Here is a 22,446-nt window from a genome sequence, read left to right on the forward strand (position 1 = left end):
CTTATGAAGCTATGTGTTATCACATGGATATGCTTTAGATAAGGTCAGTAGTGGGATATATACTCACCATCTTAACCCCTTTTATTCCTTTTACTTTTCATAGCACTTTCCTATCCTAAAAGCAAACCCCTGAGCTGGGTTGGCAGTTGTTTTGATTTGGGAATTCCTTGAATATGCCAGCCATTGGCACTGAAGCCCAGCAGTAAGTCCCGCCTCAGTATATAGTTCCAGTACAGTTGGCAGCCATTGTGCGGGGGCAGGAAGGAGGTCTTGGGTGTGTTGGGCGGGTGTTGCTGGGGTAGCCTTGTGGTCCTCAGGCTCCTGAGCCAAGAGAGACCTTTAAATGGGAGTGGAACCCAAAGTTGGGCTGGCAAGGGCACCAGACCTCTTTAGTTCGTACCATTTGCCAGACAGATATGCCGTAATTAATATAATCATGAAAACGTCAGCCTCATAGCAGCCATTGTCTCTCTTTTTTTTTTTTTTTTTTTGCTATCCCATCAGCATTAGGGGAAAATGAATGGTGGAGTTTGTAGTTTAGACATCTTCAATTTTGCTAAATCATTTTTTGTTCTCTTTATAAATGAAAATGTTTGAATAATTTAAAAATTTCTGCCATCTATGATCCTGGTAATGTAAAATACATGGTTAAGTATTATTTTCGTTTGATGATGTCTAATATCAGGTCCTGATTTTAAAAGGATTAGGTGCACAACTTAGGCATTCTCAATTATTTGCATTTATTCATTTATTAATAAACTTTATTTGGTATAGATAAAATTTTAGTAAATCATAGATTTAATGTTCTTTCACAATATTCTGTTACAACCAGTTTAGATTGTATATTTTAAAAATCCAGATTATAGAGTGACACAGAGGTATTTTGGTTAGATATACTTTCACTGTTGTCTTTTTTTGAAAATCTAATGATTTGGAATTTATGATCTGTGGAAAACTTGCTTTAATTTCAGTTTTATTAGAAAATTCACTATAATAATAAAGCTAGCTCAGCTAGGAAGTTGCTGAGAAAAGTAATTTAGAAAACACTTAGGTTTTTCAAAGACAAAATCTAAATTGTAAGGAGATATAGATTGTATGACAAAGTTTGGATCCAAGAAATGGAGGATTTGAATTAGTGATGATTGATGATTATTCATTTATTCCTGTATTACATTAAAACATTTTATATAGATGGTGTTTTTAAGTGTTGGGTTTGAGAATTACATTAGGTTTTTTATTTCATATTAGAAGAAAGATTAACATACTAGAACTATTTTCATTTCTATGTACGTGTTTTTTCTTTTACTTTTTGGGTGAGAACAAATTTCTTTGATTGATAAAGGACAAATTTCTGTGCTGCTTACATCATCTTTTCTTGTTATGGATTGTTGCCAACTTCATTTTAAACTGAATATTATCCTACCACTGAAATACATTTTAAAAATGTATCAAAAACTTAATTCTACATTTTGATTAAATGAAAAATATTATATTATCAAACTTCATGTGTATTTTGGGGCAATATCATGTATGAGTGAGGTTTTCTTGTATGCTATGGCTGGAACCCCATGTTTGAAGATTTTGGTTTCTATTATATTTCTGAAAATATCTCTAGGACAGAGAAACCATGTGTAAGACAGTAGATATTCAAGTGAAATGTCTTTTAAATTCAATTCAAAATCCAGAAAGTTATTATTTAGGATCTACTCTAAAACCAAGAAGTTACTCTTACGATACATTCCCCTCCCTTACTTTTCATGCCCAGTTGATAGCCAAATCCTGCTAGCTTACCTCTTAGATGTGTTGAAAACCCATGTACTTCTCTTCTCCTTTATCCTCCTCTTAGTTTAAGCTACCGTGACCTCTTTTCTCAACAGTTGTATTAATTGCCTAACCAACTTTTTCATCTTCTCCAGTCTGCTCTCCGTACTGCCACCAAAGTAGTCTTTGCAGTCACCACATCTGATTTATCACTCTTTCAAAATCCTCCCACAATTTCTCGTGGTGTTCACAGGTTAAAGACCACAATCCTTAGAAAAACCTTCAGAGCCTCTTCTTCCTCTCAGCTTTATAAAGATGTATGCAGCAAGGACTTTTTCCGTGTTTGCTTAATGCTGTATCTCTGATGAGAAAATTTATAAGGGCGTGGCTTTAAAACCATGAGAAGTTTTCAAGGATTAATTTTTATACTGACCTCTAGGATGTGCTACTGTATTTATTTACATACATGGCTATTTTGTTTTAAAGGTGGCAGTTCTTATTCCCTTCCGTAATCGCCATGAACATCTTCCAATCTTTTTCTTACATTTGATTCCAATGCTCCAGAAGCAGCGGCTGGAATTTGCCTTTTATGTCATTGAACAGGTGAGAATACTTTTCACGGTGGTCACTAAGTATACTAGAGTCTAAACTCTTAGATATGGTTAGATTAAACATGTTAGTAGTTTAGCATTAATAAGGTAAGTCAAATTCTTTGTTTCATGCTTGGGTGAAATTACATTTTGGATTGGGCCTATATATTTCTTATAATAGTAATTTGGCCAAATGAGTTAATTAGCAATCATGTTTCACTTTAGTATGATAGCCTCGTTGTATTTTAATGACATTCTAAATATTGGATTGTCAATCTGTGGTTTTTAAAATAGCTATACAGCTGATACTTACCTTACAGGATTAAATGTGTCTTTGACGTGTAGTATTATTCCTTTTGATGTTTTCATTAGGCTTATGATCTTTATTTTTGAAAACCTCTGTAAAGTTTCATTTAATTGAGAAACTGCTTATTTTCTAATTTAGGCTACTTGGCAGCATTTAGACTCATGTACAGACATCTGGACTCATAACTGGTGCAACTCAAAGTTCTTTTCTGAATTATACCGAAGCACCCTACAGTTACCTCAGCTATATTTGCAGTGTTTGATTTGAAAAAACATTTCAGTTTATGACTCCTGAATTCAACTACAGAAAAGGAAGGAAAGTTTTTTTTTTCTTTTTTTAACTCAATAGCAAAGCATAGGTTATTCGCGATTGAGGATTTCTTTGTACTGTGGGGTAGTTGCTGGCTATCCCTGAAAATCAATATTGGATTAACTTTGTTAGGTAATCAGAGACACCTAAATGAGAGCCAGTTATTAAACCTAAAAACAAAAAGTAGTATACATTAAACATTTTCTGTCCTGTTTTCAGTTTTTCATTTTCAAAATCATCTTTCTTGGTAGAGGAACCTTGACTGTTTCTGTTGTAGGATATAGACCCAGCTCTACAGTTGGTAAGTAAATATGCATCCAGTGAGCTGACAGATCAAAAAAAAAAAAAAAAAAGCGTACATTACATGGAAGACTAAACGATGTGATGCCCAAGATCCCTTCCAAATTTGAGATTCTATGATTCTTTAAAAGAGATAACCAGGTGGAGAATGGAATTTTAAAATATTGTCAAAAAAAGCTTATTCCTTTTGTTTCTGAACAGAGGCTATCAAAGCTGAATGCATCATAATTCTTTAACATAGTTAATTCAAATAGTTGAAATGACCCTGACTTACTTTTTGTAGTCTTTGTTTAAAGGCTATAAAGTGTATATATAAAGAAAGAATTTGGCCTGGTGTGGTGGCTTATGCCTATAATCCCAGCACTTTGGGAGGCCGAGGCAGGTGGATCACAAAGTCAGGAGTTCAAGAACAGCTTGGCCAAGATGGTGAAACCTCATCTCTACTAAAAATACAAAAATTAGCCAGGCATGATGATGGGCACCTGTAATCTCAGCTACTTGGGAGACTGAGGCAGGAAATTGCTTGAACCCAGGAGGTGGAGTTGGCAGTGAGCCAAGATTACACCACTGCACTTCAGCCTGGGCGGCAGAGCGAGACTCCGTCTCAAAAAATTAAAAAAAAAAAAAAGAAAGAATGTAATTTTCTACATTATTTCTAAACATGGACAGAGTGATGTTTTGGAAACCTAAAAAAGATCTGATAACACCTGAAGACCAGTTCTCCATGCCAGCTTATATCACTTTGGTATTGTCACCTCATATTTCACATTTAAGTGTATGTGATAGATGGTAATTTTCTGTTAACGTATATTGACCTTTCCAATTGCTTCACATCATTGCCAGCACTTGGTATGGTCAGTCTTTTTAATCTTAGCCATTTTAGTGGGTCTGTGGTAGTATCTTATTTCCCTGATTACTAATGTCAATCATCTTTTCATTCACTTATTTGCTACCCATAGGCCTTCTTCGGTGAAATTTCTGTTCAGCTCTTTTGCTCATTGTTCAATTGAGTTGTCTTTGTTTTACTGAGTTGTAAGAATTCTTTATATATTTTAAATACAAGTCTTTTGTAAGACATACGTTTTGCAAATATCTTGTAGTCTATGGCTTGCCTTTTTATTTTTTTGACTCTTTTGAAAAGCAAGTTTTAAATTTTGATGGAAGTCCAATTTATTGATTTTTGTTTTTATAGCATGTGCTTTTTGTATTATATTTGAGAAATTGTTCTCTATGATTTTCTCATTCTTCCAGAAGCTTGACAGTTTTAAGCTTACACTTAGGCTAATCATTGAGTTAATCTTTAGATATGATATGAGCTAAGAGTGAAGTTTCATGTAGTTGTTTCATCACCACTTGTTGAAAAGACTGTTTTTACCATTGAATTGCTTTAGCACCTTTGTTGAAAATCACTTAACATATACACGTCATATGTATGCAGGTCTGTTTCTGGTCTCTGCGTTCCATTGACTCTGCTTGTCAGTTTCTACTAAAAAGTCCGCTAGGCTTTATTTCCTTAGTTTTCAATAGATAAGTAACAGTATAAATGATAGACAAAGTTACCTGGCTTGTATTATTAGATACTTTTATCTTTTCTTTTGGTAGAAAATACTCAAAAAAATTTTTGTTTTTAAGATGGAGTCTCCCTCTGTCACCCAGGCTGGAGTGCAATAGCGCAGTCTTGGCTCACTGCAACCTCTGCCTCCCAGGTTCAAGTGATTCTCCTGCCTTAGCCTCCCGAGTAGCTGGGATTACAGGCACTCACCATCATGTCCGGCTAATTTTTGGAAAATACTCAAATTTTTTATTCCTAAGATGGTTATAGTGTCTCCAGTTCCTTTATTCTAAATCTGCCTTTTTTTTTTTTTTTTTTTTAGTTTCTCACTCTTAGCTTTTTACCTCTGCTTTTTCTCCATGGAAATGCTTGGTATTTAATATAACATACCATACTTCTGTGTGTGTAAATCATCCTTTAAGTTTTGTGCCTTATGTACTTTTTAATGTAATAGTCTATACCGTGAAATGTGACTTTTTTTACCTAACAAGTGAAAATTTTTATCTGCTTTCATGGTAGCTGTGGTTGTAGATTTGTACATCAGTTTTACTGATCTGGGAAAGTGCTGGTTTCCTTTGTGTAAACTTCAATTCCGCATAATGTATTGAGAGGGGAGAGAGCTGTCTCTGTGGTTTGTTTGCTTGTTTGTTTGTTTTAAGACGGAGCCTCGCTCTGTTGCCAGGCTGAAGTGCAGTGGCGCGATCTTGGCTCACTGTGACCTCTACCTCCTGGGTTCAAGTGATTCTCATGCCTCAGCCTCCCAAGTAACTGGGACTATAGGCATGTGCCACCACACCCAGCTAATTTTTGTATTTTTAGTAGAGAGAGGGTTTCTCCATGTTGCCAGGATGGTCTGGATCTCCTGACCTCATGATCCACCTGCCTCAGCCTCCCAAAGTGCTGGGACTACAAGCATGAGTCACTGTGGCCTGTCTCTGTTTTTAAAGGCATATTATTCTGAGAGTTGACTGGTTATTTGGTGTATGTGATGGAGCAATCTTTGCAAGGCAACTAAGGTCTGCGTTTTTATTTTCAAACCTTTTAAGTCTGAGTCTCAGGCTTGATCAGTATCAATTCAGGACCGTGTATTTGATGGAGTGAGGTTTTGAGCTAGAAACATCTTCACCATATTTGAAATAGAAAAGTAATTTTTCTGCTAGACAGGTACCCGGGGAGTGCTAAGCAACTGAAGAGCAGCTCAGGAATTCTAGTTAAATATGGAGGATGGACATGGGTTCACTACTTCTTTCCAAACTCCTAAAATGAGAGTGAAAGAAAAAAAACTTTTGAAAAGTTATTAAACCTCAAGGACAGAAAGTCGTGGGTGAGAGATTTTCACACGTTTCTGTTAAGTCAGGAAGCAGATGGAGTGCTGATGCCTAGCAAAACAGAGGATGTGCAAACCCACGTGCTTGTAGAGGGTGATGTGACAAGACTAGAGTCAATTTGCTGGACACACCTCTGTCTCAGTGCTGTCACTGAAGGTAGGCTGAAGCACTGCGCTAAAGTAAGGAGATTGTTTAAAAGTTTGACTACAAAACAGCCACATTCCCAGTTGCTCATCTTTACGTGTACTGCCAGGTGATTACTCTGTTGTATCTTGTAGCAACTTTTTCCAGTTGATCCTGTGGAAAAAGTGTAGCAGGAAGCTCCTGAGAGTGCTGACGCAGCTGTGTGGTAGGGCCTGAAACCAGGGGGATTGAGTAAGTCTGCATGCTGATCTTAGGGACCCCAGGCCTTCCCTGTCTGGCCTTTTGAAGCCAACAGCCCGGTGTGAATCCCCCCACCCCTCAAGCTGTGGCAGGACGTAGTGGTGTCTTCGCTAGAGAAATAAATTATCTCCAGGAAAAAGAGTCCAAATCTGTTATTTGAAGGTCTCTAAAGGAAAAGGCCAGCCTGTCACTTTATCAGCTCCCTGCAGCCCAGTTTCATTCATTCAACAAAAGGAATATGGCAGTGAACAAACCAGACAAGGTCCCTTCTTTTGCTGGCCCAGAAGGACGGGCTGTAGTAAATCATTGTGCAGTATCTCCATGGCACTCAGGGCAGAGGGTGGTAAGGGCGGGTAGAGGTGCTCTTTTTTGCAGAGCATTTGGGGAAGACCTCTCTGGGGAGGTGAGATCAGAGCATCCTGAAATGATGTAGAGGAGAACGCCATGCTGATGTAGAGGCTGTGCACTCTGGAGAAGGCAGGAGAATACTTGGTGTGTTTGAGCAAAGAGGTCGGTGTTGCCAGAGCATCAGCTGAGGAACATTCTGGGGAGGAAATCAGAGAAGCAAATAAGGAAGTGCAGGGTGAGGGCTTGGATTACCCTGTGTCAGGTAGATTAAGTCATTCCTTTATGTAGAACCTTCAGAAGACACTGGATAAAGTGATGTTTTAGAAACCTAAAGAAAGTCTGGTAACACTTGAAGACCAGTTCTCCATGCCAGCTTGTACCACTTTTGGTATTGTTACCTCATATTTCACATTGAGATGTATGTGATAGGTGGTAGTTTTGTATTAATGTATACTGACCTAATGTAAGTCTCTCCTCCACTTAAAACCCTCCACTGCCTTCTGGAATGTCTTAAGTAGAGGAGCAACTTAATCTAAGTTTACAAAATGACTCTGGCTACTGTGTTAAGAATAATAGCTGTAGAGGGATATGGCTAACGCAAGGAGAGCATCAGACAGCTTTAGCAGTTGTCCGGGTAGGAGATGGTTACCATTTGGGCAGCTGTGGTCGTGGAGGAGGTGGTGAGCAGTGGTTGGGTTTCCGCCACCTTGGGTTTTAAAGTGGTATGAGTTGCCGAAGAATTGGGTATGTAGCCTGAGTGATGGAGAAAAGTCAAACATGATGCCAGCGTTTTTGTCCTGAATAAAGAAAGGCATTGCTGCTTCCTGAGCCGTGCCTACTTTTGTTTGTTGTTTCAGTTTGGTTCAGGGATGTGTGTGTGTCTGTGCTTATATGGGCCAAGAGTGGTTTGCAGTAATACTTGCATATGTATTCCTCTTGATACGGGAGGTGGGCAGGGAAGTGCTTGGTAGAGAAGGGTGGGTCCCTGGTGAAGGCTTCACTGCTGGGCCTGTCCCGTGGACCTAGGTGAGGACAAGCATTTCTGTTTTCATGCCCAATTGTTGCATTTCCCAAGACCACCCTGGCCTATCATGCCCCCATCCTATAAAAGCCCCCGAGATCCTGGCAGGAAGAGACACAAGCAGGTGGATGTTGAGAGGAACACACCGGCGGAAGAGCATACCACACCGGCAGACGCCGGCAGGCCATCGACTGGTGGAACAACACCAAGTTTGACCAGGGCTGTTGGAGGAGAGCCCGGCCTCTGAGCAGCCCAACTCCAGGGGAAAACCACCTTCCCGCTCCATCTCCCTCTGGCTCCCCATTCATCTGCTGAGAGCTACTTCCACTCAATAAAACCTTGCACTCGTTCTCCAAGCGCCCACGTGGTCTGATCCTTCCAGTACACCAAGGCAAGATATGGGATACAGGAAAGCCCTCTGTCCTTGTGATAAGGCAGAGAGTGTAACTGAGCTGATAAACACAAGCCACCTATGGACGGCTAAACTGAAAGAACATACTGTATGTAACACAGGCCCACCGAAGCTTCAGCTGTAAACATTCACCCCCAGACACTGCCGTGGGCTCAGAGCCCCACAACCTGCCCGTCTCCCTGTTTCCCCTAGAGGTTTGAGTAGCAGGGCACTGAAGAAGCGAGCCACACCCCCATCGTATACCCTGCGAGGGGCATAAGGGAACTTTTCCCATTTCACCCTCACCTGTTGAGTGCCTTATTCTCCAACATGATTGGGCAAGTCAAGGATCCCCAGATATCTGAAGAAATCCTCCACAGGAGGAGACAAATGCAAGCCAAAAAGGAAGTGTAGAAAATACAGATAATGGAGGAAGCAGAGGAAATCTTGAAAAAGAACAAAATCTCACCATCAGGATCTATAATGAGGGAAGGAAAGATAATCTATGGAACAGAAATAGTATATCATGAAGAATAATCAGAGAATAAGAAAGTTATTGAAAAAATGAAAATAACTAAAACAAAACTTTCAATAGAATGGCTGGAAGATAAAATAACTCCCCCAAATAGAACCAAAGCTAAGAAAATAAAAGAATCTATCTAAGAGTACCAGTGTGTCATGGAAGTAACCACCCTCTAAGGTGGCCCCCAGGGGTCTTTGCCTCCTTGTAATCAGACCCGGTGTAGTCTCTTCCCACAGCGAATAAGGACTGCTTTGCACGGGGAGCCGCGTACTGTGGGAGGGACAGTACATGGCTTTTGAGGCTAGGTCATAAAAGATGTTGCTGCTTCCGCCTTGATCTCTTGGATCAGTTGCTGTTGGGGAAGGCTGCTGCCCTGTCATATGGATGCCCAAGCAGCCCTGTGGAGAAGAGCCAGCTTGCCAGCACCATCTCACAGCCACGCGAGTGAGTCACCTTGGAAATGGATCCTTCTGCCCCTAGTCAAGCCTTCCAACGTGTCCAGCTGCCCAGCCTTTAGTCTTCCAGCTGAGGCCCTGAACTTAATGGAGCAGAGTTGAGGCATCTCCATGCTGCTCCCAGAATTCCCTCTCCCCAGAAGCCATCAGCATGATAAATGATTATTTCATTCATTCATTCATTCAATCATTCATTCATTCGACAGGGTCTCTCTCTGTTGTCCAGGCTGGAGTACAGTGATGCAATCTCGACTCACTGCAGCCTCGACCTCCCGGGCTCAAGCTGTCTTCCCACCTCAGCTTCCTGAGTAGCTGGGACTATAGGCACATGCCACCATGCCTGGCTAAATTTTGTATTTTTTGTAGAGTTGGGGTTTCACCATGTTGCCCAGGCTGAGACTATTACTTTTTTAAGCCACTAAATTTTGCTATGATTTGTTACACATCAGTAGATAGTTAATAACATTCACTAATCAAGGTACTGTAAAAAAATACAGCAGAAAAAAACTTGAGGGGAGTGAGAGACAAATGACCACAGACCATGAGAAAATTTCCCCAAAGTGAGGGTGGGAATCTTTAGATTAAAGGGGCCCCACGTGCACACATGAGTAAGATACAAATCTGCCTTGAAATGTATTATTTTAAAATTTTAGAATACAAATGGAAAAGAAGATATTACAAAAGTTTTAGAATGCTGGGAATTCTAGGAAAAATGATAAATGATTATGAATCAGAAACCTATGAACATTCTCAGCAATACTGGAAAATTTTTTTTCCCTGGAATTTTTTACCCAGTCAAAATGACAAATGTGAGAGTCGACTAATGGCATTTTCAGTCATTAATTGGCTAAAAACGTATTCTCCATGGGTCTTTACTTAGGAAGCTCCCGAAGAATGTGCCTCGGCAAATTGAGAAAGCCAAGGAAAAGGCGTGGGTGATTTAGGGCGTGAAGACAACCCAGCTGATAGTCACACATGGTCTGGAGAGGGCAAGGGAGAGTTGGGCTTGAGAGATGGAGAAGGAATTGATAGATGATTTGATGTGTTTGAATGATTACATCAATTATTAATAGGTGTAGGGCGTATTTCTTGGGCCTTTTGTACAAAGTAATAATATAGTAGTTATATAGAAAACTATAGTTACTCCCAGTTTGCAAAAGAAAGCAGAATCAATTTATTCATCACTGAAGAAATATTAAATATTTACATAGTCCTAATAATGTAAATTCTTGATTTAACCAAAAATTATGTTAAAACTGTATTGGGAGAATAGAGGTAGGGGCAAGAGGTGTGGTGGTTTAAGTCCTCCACTACCATGATAAGAAGTCAAGAGACAGTGTGTAAAGTGAAAGAAGCAAGAAGTATCAGGACTCTAATTTCCTCAAAAGATGTAGATAAATACCAGAATAAACGGGAAGAGTTGAAATGTATTGCTCCTGGGGGATGGAGATGGATTAGATATGGAACTTTTTATTTCTGTTATAAGCCTTTGAGTGTTATATCCACGTTTAATAAAAACGATTTTTAAAACCTTAAAGGAAGGTAGTTTGTTAAAGCGGATGTTGATGTACTAGTCATAACATTATAATTTAACTCCCTTTTCTTTTTATTCTATTTCACTGGTGAAAAAAGAGGCTGTAAAAAATAGTGACTTCTATTACCTCAAGTTAGTGCAAGGCCTAGGACTAAAAATTAGTAATTTTTCACTCTTGAGGCAGCACTCTGATGATGACCACAATGTGTGTCTCATTCACTTCTGTAATGATCCTTTTTAAAATATATTTTAGAAATGGTTTTGATAAATGTTGCTAAGACATTGGTAAATGCTCTTTAATTTTCTTTAGATGCAGAATGAAGGTTTTTTATTGCCAGTGCACCTTAATATATGTTCACTGATAAATAAAGGACAATGGTTGTAATATAGGGAGTTGGGTTCTGTATAATAAAATTCTATTTTTCGTCCCTTAAAATGCCCTTAATCTTTATCATAAGCAATAATAGAAACTATTTATTGCCCATGTACTTTAATGTATTTTCTGTAATAATAAAGGAAAATGGTTGTAATAAAGGAAGTTGGGCTTTGTGTAATAAGTTCCAATTGTTTTTTCTCTAAAATGCTCTTGGCATTTATTATAAGCATTAATAATAGAAAGTTAGACCTCCCTGGTGTTAGTACTTTAGAGAAGGGTCACTGTTGAGTCATTTCCACTTTTCTCTTAGTCTTGACAGCATATGGCAAGCTCTACTAAAAAAATAAAACCTATATTATTTTTTATGGCTTTTTTTTCTCACCACAAGTAATCTATATCCTGATGTGTTTGAAGTAGAGCAGAAATATCAATTATATAAATGTGCTGATGTACTAATGGACTATACACTGTTTTCTTCTATGTTGTTAAATTATAAAATAATATAGTAAGTAAATTTAAACAGTATATTTGAAAATCCTGAAGTGTGTTTATTATTTGTCTATTTCATTTGGGTCTAATTATTGTAATCATTTGACCATAATGCAACAAGTTTGAAAAATAATAGAAAAAAGTCAGATGGGGGCCCGGTGCGGTGGCTCATGTCTGTAATCCCAGCACTTTGGGAGGCCAAGGTGGGCGGATCATGAGGTCAGTAGTTGGAGACCAGACTGGCCAACATGTTGAAACTCTGTCTCTAGTAAAAAGAAAAAAAAAAAAGAAAAGAAAAAAAGTCAGATGATGAAGTGTGAATACATTTCTATTTTCTTCTCTCGGTCTGCTCCATGAAGACTGGCACACAACCTTTTAACCGTGCAATGCTCTTCAATGTGGGCTTCAAAGAGGCCATGAAAGACAGCGTCTGGGACTGTGTAATCTTCCATGATGTGGATCATCTACCTGAAAACGACCGAAACTATTACGGATGTGGAGAAATGCCACGTCATTTTGCTGCAAAGCTGGATAAATACATGTATATGTAAGTAATGTGCACCATTCCTGATATTGTACGATGTAATTGCACAGTCATAGCATTGAAATGGTAGCTGCATTATGTCCCTAAATCTGAGAGAACTCAAGAACCCCAAGAATATCATCTTTAACTCTATCATGTCCTCCTGGGGAGCCAGGACACAGAGTGGCTTTTCGTTCCCGTGGGTGCTTCCTTACACAGAAGTTTGAATGTGGTGTGGTGGGAAAGAGAGCCTGGTTTCTGCAGTGAAACACACACAGATTTAAACTTGGGTTCTCACACTTACAGTTCCAGGACTTACAGGTTAGTCACTTGCATCTCTGAAGGTATATTCCTTGTTCACTGGGATAATAGATCCCATCCATATTGCTGCTGTGAGATCACATGTGCTCTGTGCCTGCTGTGTGGTAGGTGCATAACTCATCTTGACTCCTGTCTGCTCTCCCCCAGTGATGGTTTGGAGGGCCACAAAGTGCTGTTTATCTTCTTCCTAAACTATGCATTCTTGACCTGCCCCTTCATAATAAGAAAACCAGGCCGGGCGCGGTGGCTCATGCCTGTAATCCCAGCACTTTGGGAGGCCGAGGCGGGCGGATCACAAGGTCAGGAGATGGAGACCACGGTGAAACCCCGTTTCTACTAAAAATACAAAAAAAAAATTAGCTGGGCGCGGTGGCGGGCGCCTGTAGTCCCAGCTACTCAGGAGGCTGAGGCAGGAGAATGGCGTGAACCCGGGAGGCGGAGCTTGCAGTGAGCCGAGATTGCGCCACTGCACTCCAGCCTGGGTGACAGAGCGAGACTCTGTCTCAAAAAAAAAAAAAAAAAAAAAAAAAAAAACCAAATCTTTTCCTTCTCTAATTGGAGATAATTTAAAATGTGAACAGTTACCAGAGCTGAGATAGTAACTTAAAAGGACATGAAAGAATGCAGGTCTAACCTGGGGAAAGGATCACAGTTTTCATTGGCTAATGGGAGTGGAGAGAAAAGAAAGCTTTTTGTTGCTTAGGGCAGGAAGATGTTGCCTGTGTCAACAGTTTTGCCTAGTGCTAATCAACAGAGTAGAGAGAAGCAAAAAGTCTGACACAAGCAGGAAAATAATGCTTGCTTCTTTCTTCTTCTTCCTCTTCCTCCTCCCCACTCCCGCTCCCCTCCTTCCCCCTCCCTGCTTCTTCCTCTTTCTTCCTTCCTTCCTGCTGCTCCTTCTCCACCTCCTCCTCCTCCCTTTTTTTTTTTTTTTTTGCTAGTCATTGTTATCATTAGAAAACGTTTTTCTTTATTACCTCTGTATCTGAACTTTGAGTATGGGGTTACCTTGAAGAAGGCCATCAAGGTTCACAATCTGGTTCTTATCACTTCTGGAAACTTGATTTTGGTCAGTTTGCTAGAATCCAATTAGATACAGGGTAACTGATTTTCACACACACAAAAAAAATCATAAAGGTCATATAAACTAGGAATTCTAAATTAATTCATTGTTAAATTCTGAATTAATTTGTTTTTTGTCTAAATAATTTGTTGTTAAGTTGTAAATGTCAATTTCTAATAAACACAGTTGACCCTTGAGTAATGCAAGGGTTAGAGTGGTGACTGCCCCCCTCCCCCACCAGAATGCAGCTGAAAATCTAGTATAACTTTTTACTCCCCAAAAGCTTAACTACTAATAGCCTACTGTTAACCAAAAGCCTTATCAATAATGTAAACAATTGAGTAACACATATTTTGTATGTTATGTGTACTGTATACCATATTCTTACCGTAAAGTAAGCTAGAGAGAAGATGTTATTAAGAAAATCATAAGGGAAAATATATTTACTGTCCATTAAGTGGAAGTGGATCATCCTAAAGGTCTTCATCCTCATCGTCCTCACGTGGAGTAGGCTAACGAAGAGGCGGGGTTGGTCTTGGGGTCCCAAGGGTGGCAAGGTGAAAGAGTTGAAGATGGAAAAGGAGGCAGGAGAGGCACATTCAGTGTAACTTTTATTGGAAAAAAAATTGTGTATCAGTGGACTTGTGCAGCTCAAACCTGTGTTGTTCAAGGGTCAGCTGTATTCATATCCATCTAGAATAGTACCTGGATTGGTTAGGCATCTTGGATGTTTGGATAGTAATTAGAATGTAGCTCAGGGAGAATGGCAGTAGATCAAGGCCTGGGCTGGACAGTGCATAGACTTCAGCTGTGGGATGAAGCCTGGTGAAGCGTCCCTGCCCCACAGTGGTGGCCACACTGCTGCTGACCAGAGAACTCAGACCCTCAGGTGTGGTGTCTCTCCCACTTTGGACAGTGTAAGATAAACACTGCAAGAGTTTTACTTGTTGGATTTTGTTTTCTCTTTAGTTTATCTGTTATACCTTCATTTTACCTAACTTTCCATTCTTGTATAGTACAATTGATTATTTCCACTTAGAGCAGTAAATGGAATTGATAGGCTTGCTGATTTATACACGTCAGTAAACACACAGACACATTTATTCATGTCTCCCTATCTGACGATCTCAGGTTTTTCCTAAACTACTAGCCTGGAAAAGAATAATCCATCTGATGTGGGAAGTACACGGTGCCAAGAAAGCGTATTGGCCCTATGGAACCCCCAGCTAATCTTACTAAAATACCAGAACACTAAGCTCCCAAGAGTGAGCCTTGAGAGGTCACAGGAGAGTATGGTTGTCTTTAGGGTCAGTGTTGCTATTACCATCTTGGAGTACCTTTGACCTAGGGTGAGGGCAAGACTGCTTTCTCCTACAACCGTAGGCTTCCATGAAGGAACTACTCTTTCTTGGTCCGTGTGCCACACAAGACCTCAGCTGGCAGACAGCACGTCCTTCTCAGAATGTGAGGCGAGTCTCTAACGAAAAGCTCCCTCCTCTGAGACAGCTTTGCTGTGGTCGCAGCCAGGTTTCCCTCAGCTTGATTTTTGGGTGCTGTGCATGGTCACGTTTTCTCTGCTCTGACATCTGCTCCCCAGGGGCATGTTTCAGTCCACGGGAATGTATTCAGGATTGCAGGTCTAGGGACGCTGCCTAAACGTCAGAAAGCCAATCTATACCTAAACACACAGTTTAGCTGAGTAAAAATAAAGTTTAGAAAAGTTTAAACACATTGCATCGTTTGACACATTCCTTGGAATATGAGTTAGGGAAGGGTAAGGAAAATAAAATCCAAATAAAAATATAGTTATTTCTGTGAATATCAGTGCATTGAAAATGAATATATTTGTAAATATCCGTAAATATTTTGAGAGTATAATCCTGACAGATAAGATCATTATAAAAGTAGGCAACTAGAAAATTAAATGCTGGCCGGGCGCGGTGGCTCAAGCCTGTAATCCCAGCACTTTGGGAGGCCGAGACGGGCGGATCACGAGGTCAGGAGATCGAGACCATCCTGGCTGACACGGTGAAACCCCGTCTCTACTAAAAACTACAAAAAACTAGCGGGGCGAGGTGGCAGGCGCCTGTAGTCCCAGCTACTCGGGAGGCTGAGGCAGGAGAATGGCGTGAACCCGGGAGGCGGAGCTTGCAGTGAGCTGAGATCCGGCCACTGCACTCCAGCCTGGGTGGCAGAGCGAGACTCCGTCTCAAAAAAAAAAAAAAAAAAAAAAATTAAATGCTAGAGTTGTCTTTTGTAATTGATATTTATCCTGCTTTATATAATAAATAATGCATTTATAATTCAGTTAATTTTTTAAGTGTTACTAGTTTAGGAAGATCTGACATGCATTGACCATTATTAATATACTTAATCATGTTTACTTTTGTTGTCAAAATATACAATTTTGGGGCACTGGGTTTTGAGCCTTACAGGTTTTGTTTTGAGCCTTATTTGTATACTAAATATTAAATTTAGGTTTCCATAAGTGCTTTACGTTTAACATAACACATTTACATGTACTTGTGTCACTAGAATATAAAGATGTTTTGTATCTTGCTGTACTTCACATTTTCTAACATAATTGTCTATATAGAATATAAAGACATATTTTGCAAAGCACACAAAAGACTGAAACCTTCATTTCACATGGGAAACTATTATGATTTTATTTTTAGAATACTGTATCTTTCTTTTCTAGTCTTCCATATAAAGAATTTTTTGGTGGTGTAAGTGGGCTGACAGTGGAACAATTTAGAAAGATCAATGGTTTTCCTAATGCCTTCTGGGGATGGGGAGGAGAAGATGATGACCTTTGGAACAGGTATGTTGAGGTACAAATTGTTCACTAATAGAATTTTTATAAATCTTATTTATATTAGGTAAATTGTAATACTTATCTATTCCAAGAAGATTCTTCGGGATGGGAAATGTTTGAGGTTTCTAAATCCTATTTTGTGTTTCTCCTTTTTTTCATTAAGACTGCTTTCTGAAATTATTGGCAACATATAGATTAGAGCAGCAGTCCCCAACTTTTTTGGCACCAGGGACCAGTCTCCTGGAAGACAATTTTTCCATGGACCCGGGAGAATGGTTTCGGGAGAAAACTGTTCCACCTCAGATCATCAGGCATTAGATTCTCATAAGGAGCACGCAAACTAGATCCCTCATGTGTGCATTTACAATAGGGTTTGTGTTCCTCTGAAAATCTAATGCCGTTCGGTGGTCTGACAGGAGGTGGAGCTCAGGCAGTAATGATTGCTCACCTCCTGCTGTATGGCCCAGTTTTCAGCAGGCCATAGACCTATACTGGTTTGTGGCCTAGGGGTTGGGGAACCCTGGATTAGAGCATTCTTTTATGTTTTAAAATTGAACTCACATAACCCATTTTCATATTTTATTTCCCTGTATTTTCATTTCCGTATATGGTATTGTAGAGTTCACTATGCTGGATATAATGTAACCAGACCAGAGGGAGACTTAGGAAAATACAAGTCAATTCCTCATCACCATAGAGGTGAAGTCCAGTTTTTAGGACGGTAAGTTGAATGTTATCTTCAGATACCATGGTTTCCAAAGTTGTTGAATATATGAAAGGTAAATAAAAATGCATTGAACCCCAAAAAAGCTGCTGAAGGGAATTTTCATAATGGAAGGAAAGTATTTTTTGCTGAAGGGAATCTTTACAGAAGGAAGCATTTTTGGTGCTTGTTTTGAAGAGATATGTATGTATTAATAAATATATATATTTACGTTAAAGAGCCTGGTTAACTATGTAAAAGTATTTACGTAACAAAACGTAACGTTTCATTTACTAAAAATGTCTAATTGTAAAAGTGCAAAATAATGTTTTCAGGTGGCATTTTTTGGGTAGTAAAATTGCTAATTTAGAATAATGGTTTAGAGATTCTTAAATTATGCACAAGAACCAGAAATTGTAAAGAGCATTAAGTGCTTTAATTATAAGATGACCTTGAACACAGTCCTTGTCAGTTTTCCTTTTTGAACATGTTTTGTTCCTTTTTTTTTTCCTCTAAAACTATAGGTATAAATTACTAAGGTATTCCAAGGAGCGTCAGTACATCGATGGGTTGAACAATTTAATATATAGGCCAAAAATACTGGTTGATAGGTTGTATACAAACATATCTGTAAACCTCATGCCAGAGTTAGCTCCAATCGAAGACTATTAAAAGAAATGGCTGTCGTGGCAAGATAGACCACAATGCTGGATCATAAACTTGGAGCGCACTCTTAGTGGAGGTCAGCGATTGGCTGTGTCACAGTGCCCTTTTCCTTGAGAAGAGCCAGCAGTCCTCAATGTTTACAGAGTGGGACTATATACAGTCACCCTTCTCTCACCCATCCTCCCTGCTCTGAGACACACCCCTATGGCGAACATCGCAGAAACTGGAAGCCACTACTTAAGGTTGGAAGTTAAGAGAGCTCCCTATGAAGAGAAAAATTTTTATACTAAAATCTATAATTGAATTCAAGAGAATGCTTTTATTTCCGTTTAAACATATTTTGTATATATGTGATATAAATTAATGTGTGCAAATTGTTGAAAAATTAGATGTGTTGCAGTTTTGCATGTAATCGGTTATACCTTTATTGGACTTTTATAGACATTTTTTATTTGCATGAAAAAAAACTCACTAAATTTATGTCACTAAACAAAGGTTAACCCTTGTGTGAAATGAAGGAACTGTCAATAATTGACAGCCAACTAATACAGTAAACTGTTATACTAGTTTTGAGCTTTAGACCTCAGCCTTTTGTGTGGAAGAAGTCACAGCTTTCTTAGGCTTTAAAGGGAAAGAAGAAAGGACTTAAACAGCTTTTCTTCCTACCGGGATTACCTATGTTTTTCCTTGCTTGCAATCTCATCTGATTTTGCTAGAAATCACAACCATATTGTTTATGCATATTGCATGAGTATTACCAAGAAAATCTTAAAAGTTGTGATGTGACATGATATAAAGGACCTCTTTATGTTAAATGTCTTTCATGTATCTCTGGTGTGTCAGGGATTTTGTGCCTCAAAAAATGTTTCCAAGGTTGTGTGTTTATACTCTGTATTTTTTTTTAATTCACAGTGAACAGCACTTTTATTATTTCCAGTTCAGAAGAGCCAAAAAAAGTATCTTCATTTAAAAAGAATCAAGTCAGTTTTTTTAAAAGAATGATCTATGGAAGAAAACCCAATAGTGCTTATAATATACAAATGAATTATACTATTAGATAAGAATTAAATATTCTATTTTTATGAAGATAAATACTTGGTAGATAAAAACAAATTTTAAGTTTAGTTCTCAGACAGAATTTCACTTTTGGAGGGGACCCTTGAATGTTAGTTTCATTCAAATTATATTTTGTTTTTTTCACTTTTAAGAGATTATATCTCTGGTATTAATTACTAAAATTTTCTTTCTGAAAGTATAATTTAATAGAATTATCTTAAAATACATGATCAGTTATTCAGTGTGCTGATACTATTATGTCTTCTATTTGTAGTATCTAAAAAGTATAATTTAATAGAATTATCTTAAAATACATGATGAGTTATTCAGTGCACTGATGCTATAATGTCTTCTATATGTAGTATCTTATATGTTTGCATGATTGTCAGGGCTTTGTCCAGTTATCTTCATATGACTGTTCTCTGAAAAAAGGTCTTACTACCTGATATCAAGTACATATCTTAATTTTGGATGAACTTTTCCACAGTAAAGCCAAACGGTATTTTTTTTTAAATTAGCAATTGTAAAGATTCTTTAAAATATCTTGATATTTTCACAAATCGTAAACAAAAAATTAAATATCTATAAAATGAATCTTCAACAACAATGATGAACAATAGAAATCTATATATGAGAGACATTTGGATAATATTTGTTTGCCTCAAAGATTGTTTACCTAAAACAGAACTATGGTATTTATCTCAGATTGTAAGTGTTATTTTAAAGTGTCATTTTTATGGCAATATTGATAACACAAATGACCACAAACTAAATCATAAAATAATTGAATTCTTACACTTTGAGAAAATGGATAGCTTCTCTATTATAATACCAAACAAAATATTTTCATATTTCTTAGAACTATTTCCAAAATATTTATATTTCAGGTTTTTTGTGGTAGTCAAAATAATGAAAAATCAAACCTTCTGAAAATTACGATATTTGTACTTAATTTGTGTATCAGTTCATTTTCTGTTTCTATTACATAGTTTTTAAAGTCAATGAAAGATTGAGAATGTTAACATTTGTTGATCAATGTGGAGCTGTCCACATTCGGTATCTTTTCATTTTTATATATATTTTACAGTTTCAAGAAAACTTAGTACTACTAGTATCTGCCTTATTTTCTTAAGTCTGACGTTAATTTTTGTTTCAGGAGTGAGATATAAACACTTTTCTTTTTTTCCGTTTTGAATATGGTTTGTCATCTCGTGAAAACCACCTAATTAGTTTGCTTTTTGTTTGTTTGGTTTGCTTTTTTAGTGTAGACCTAAAATTACTTCTGCCTATAAACGGTGACCTTAATATGTTTCTGTAAGTGACAGAGCTGTGCCCATTTATCTTCATTGTATGACAATAAATTATTACATAAAGATTAACAAATATATTGCAAATGCAAATTATCTTCTTTATAGTATGTTTGGAGGATTTATTAATGAGCATATATTGATTGCCTATTCCATATCCAGTGCAATGCTAGGTATGTCTATGGAAAGAGTATTATTAGTTCATTTCTAAACAAATGAAGTCAAGCAAATTGAGATCTTTCTGAAATTATGAAGACATCCTCTGATAACTTATCTGTTGTATTTCCTAGTGTCAAAGTCAAGAAACCCGTATATGTGGACTTAGGGCTACTAGGAGGTCCCTGTGGCACTAACTGGGAAAATTACATGGTGCTTTTCAACTACAGAAAGAAGTAATGACTAATGGGCCTGTCTGTAGAGAAGAAAAGGAAAAGAGTACACATTTGCTGTAACATGATATCTAATTCACAGTGGAGATAGTTAATTTTTTGCCAAAACTAGGTTTTATGAGTATTTTTTAAATCTACATTTAAGTTTTTGTTTTTGTGAAAAGGTATTCAGTAACAAAACTTCATAATATTAAGTAGATACAGTTATGTATTAAAAACTTCCTTATATACCCTTTTGCCAGCCAAGATACTGATACCTGTTTTAAAACAAAGTGGAAAAATGTCCAATACAATATTCTCTTTCTGGAGGCTTCCTACAAGTGAAAGCAGATTTTGTCATTTTATTTGGCCTTTGCTTGTCTTTGATATATTTCTTTATGTGTTTTTCAAATAAATACTATTCTAGATTTATTGTCTTGGATTTGCAAGTATGCCAGTTGAGAGAACTAAAATGGTCGTAGTACTGTTTATCAGAAAGAGGAAGTGTACTTAAGATTATTTTATTTATTTAGATGAAAGGCTTCTACATAAATGCACTGAAATACATGCTAGTAATTTCTTGTATCCCACTTTTCTTCTTTTTTTGCTTCTCATGGAAATGTTTGTACTTTTTTATCATTGTCTTTTATGAAATATAATGTTCTAAAGACTTTGTGTGAAGATGTAATTATTTTCCTCAGGAACTTTTTTGGGTTACTTGGGATTTTTGTTTGTTTGTTATCCTAAATTTTAAATGAATTATTGGTGAATATCTTGGTTGACACTAGGGTTGCAATGTAAGCATAAGGTAACCACAGCTTAAATACATTTGGAGATCACTTTATTCCTTTATCTCAGAAGGTAGTATTTAAGTATTTTTCATTAGTGCAACAATTAGTAATCTACTATATCAAGATAAATATTTAAGAATTCATTTTAGGATAAACTTTCTTCTCCCTGCACAACTTCAATACATTAACTTGGTGTGTGATGCTCAGTTTACTACGTGTTTTTCAGGTATCGATGATTTTTAAGGCAAAGACCCAAATCTCAAAAATACCTAGGGACTAGATTTGTATTTGAGACTAGATTATGAGATCATGAGTTTTATCAACTATTTGTGAAATGAATTGTAATTACTTTATGTATAATATGATCTATGGGGATATTGTCACTGCATGTCACAACTAAAACCAGACATTAAATCATAATCATTTAAAGCCATGAAATTTAGTCAGCTTAGTCTGCCCCACCTATGGTGTTAATGTGTCCTCTGGTGAAGACATAGTAACTTCATTTAATTATCATATATGTGTGTGTGTGTATTATATATTTTGTATATATGATCATTATATCTCCTTGATATCCTATATTTGTACACACACACTATACACACACACACTTTTTGTGCTATCTTTAGACAAAGATTCAAGGTTGTTGGGTATCTTCAGGACCAAAATATTATTTAGAGAAGTCTGTTTTTAAGGAGCATGTACTGTGTTGCTCTTGATTTAAATGACTTCAGAAAAGTGATTTGCCACTCAAGTATACAATGAAAAGAAAAAAAACAGTGTGAAAAATAAAACTTGCATCTTTCTCAACACATTCCCCTAACAGATTTTGGTTGCATGCCCTTGCTAATATAATTTTCCCAATTTTATCGGTTTAAGTGTGTGCTCTGAAGGATCTTGAGAGGTATCAGACATTACCTGCCTTCAAGGAGTTTACGTCTTCTGTGTGTAAAACTGATGTAGCGGAAACACCTGAAGAACCATATACCATCAAATGAGGGGCTCATTTCTGTCCTTTGCAAACGTTGGTTGTCTGTTTCACTAAATGAAGATCTTTGTAGGAGCAGCTTTTCTTCAGCACATATTTCTCAGCTATAAACATGTACTTCAGAAGGAGTTGTTGAGATAATTGTTCTTTTGCAATAGACCTTAAAAATTTGCT

General features: G+C 37.6%; 1 protein-coding gene across 2 annotated transcripts in view; it reads left to right on the forward strand.

Annotated features, from left to right (window-relative positions):
• B4GALT6 (beta-1,4-galactosyltransferase 6) overlaps window positions 1-21,163 on the forward strand; it is a 65,114-nt gene extending 43,951 nt beyond the window's left edge. For both annotated transcript variants that reach the window (XM_050768275.1, XM_050768276.1), the window contains 5 exons: window positions 2,248-2,364; window positions 12,028-12,215; window positions 16,277-16,399; window positions 17,013-17,114; window positions 17,621-21,163. In XM_050768275.1, the coding sequence (XP_050624232.1) occupies window positions 2,248-2,364; window positions 12,028-12,215; window positions 16,277-16,399; window positions 17,013-17,114; window positions 17,621-17,768 (678 nt within the window). In that variant the 3' untranslated portion in view covers window positions 17,769-21,163. The remainder of the gene's footprint in view (window positions 1-2,247; window positions 2,365-12,027; window positions 12,216-16,276; window positions 16,400-17,012; window positions 17,115-17,620) is intronic.
• Window positions 21,164-22,446: the final 1,283 nt, after the last annotated feature.

The sequence above is a fragment of the Macaca thibetana genome, chromosome 18, assembly GCF_024542745.1.
Source record: "Macaca thibetana thibetana isolate TM-01 chromosome 18, ASM2454274v1, whole genome shotgun sequence".
Lineage (NCBI taxonomy): Eukaryota > Metazoa > Chordata > Mammalia > Primates > Cercopithecidae > Macaca > Macaca thibetana.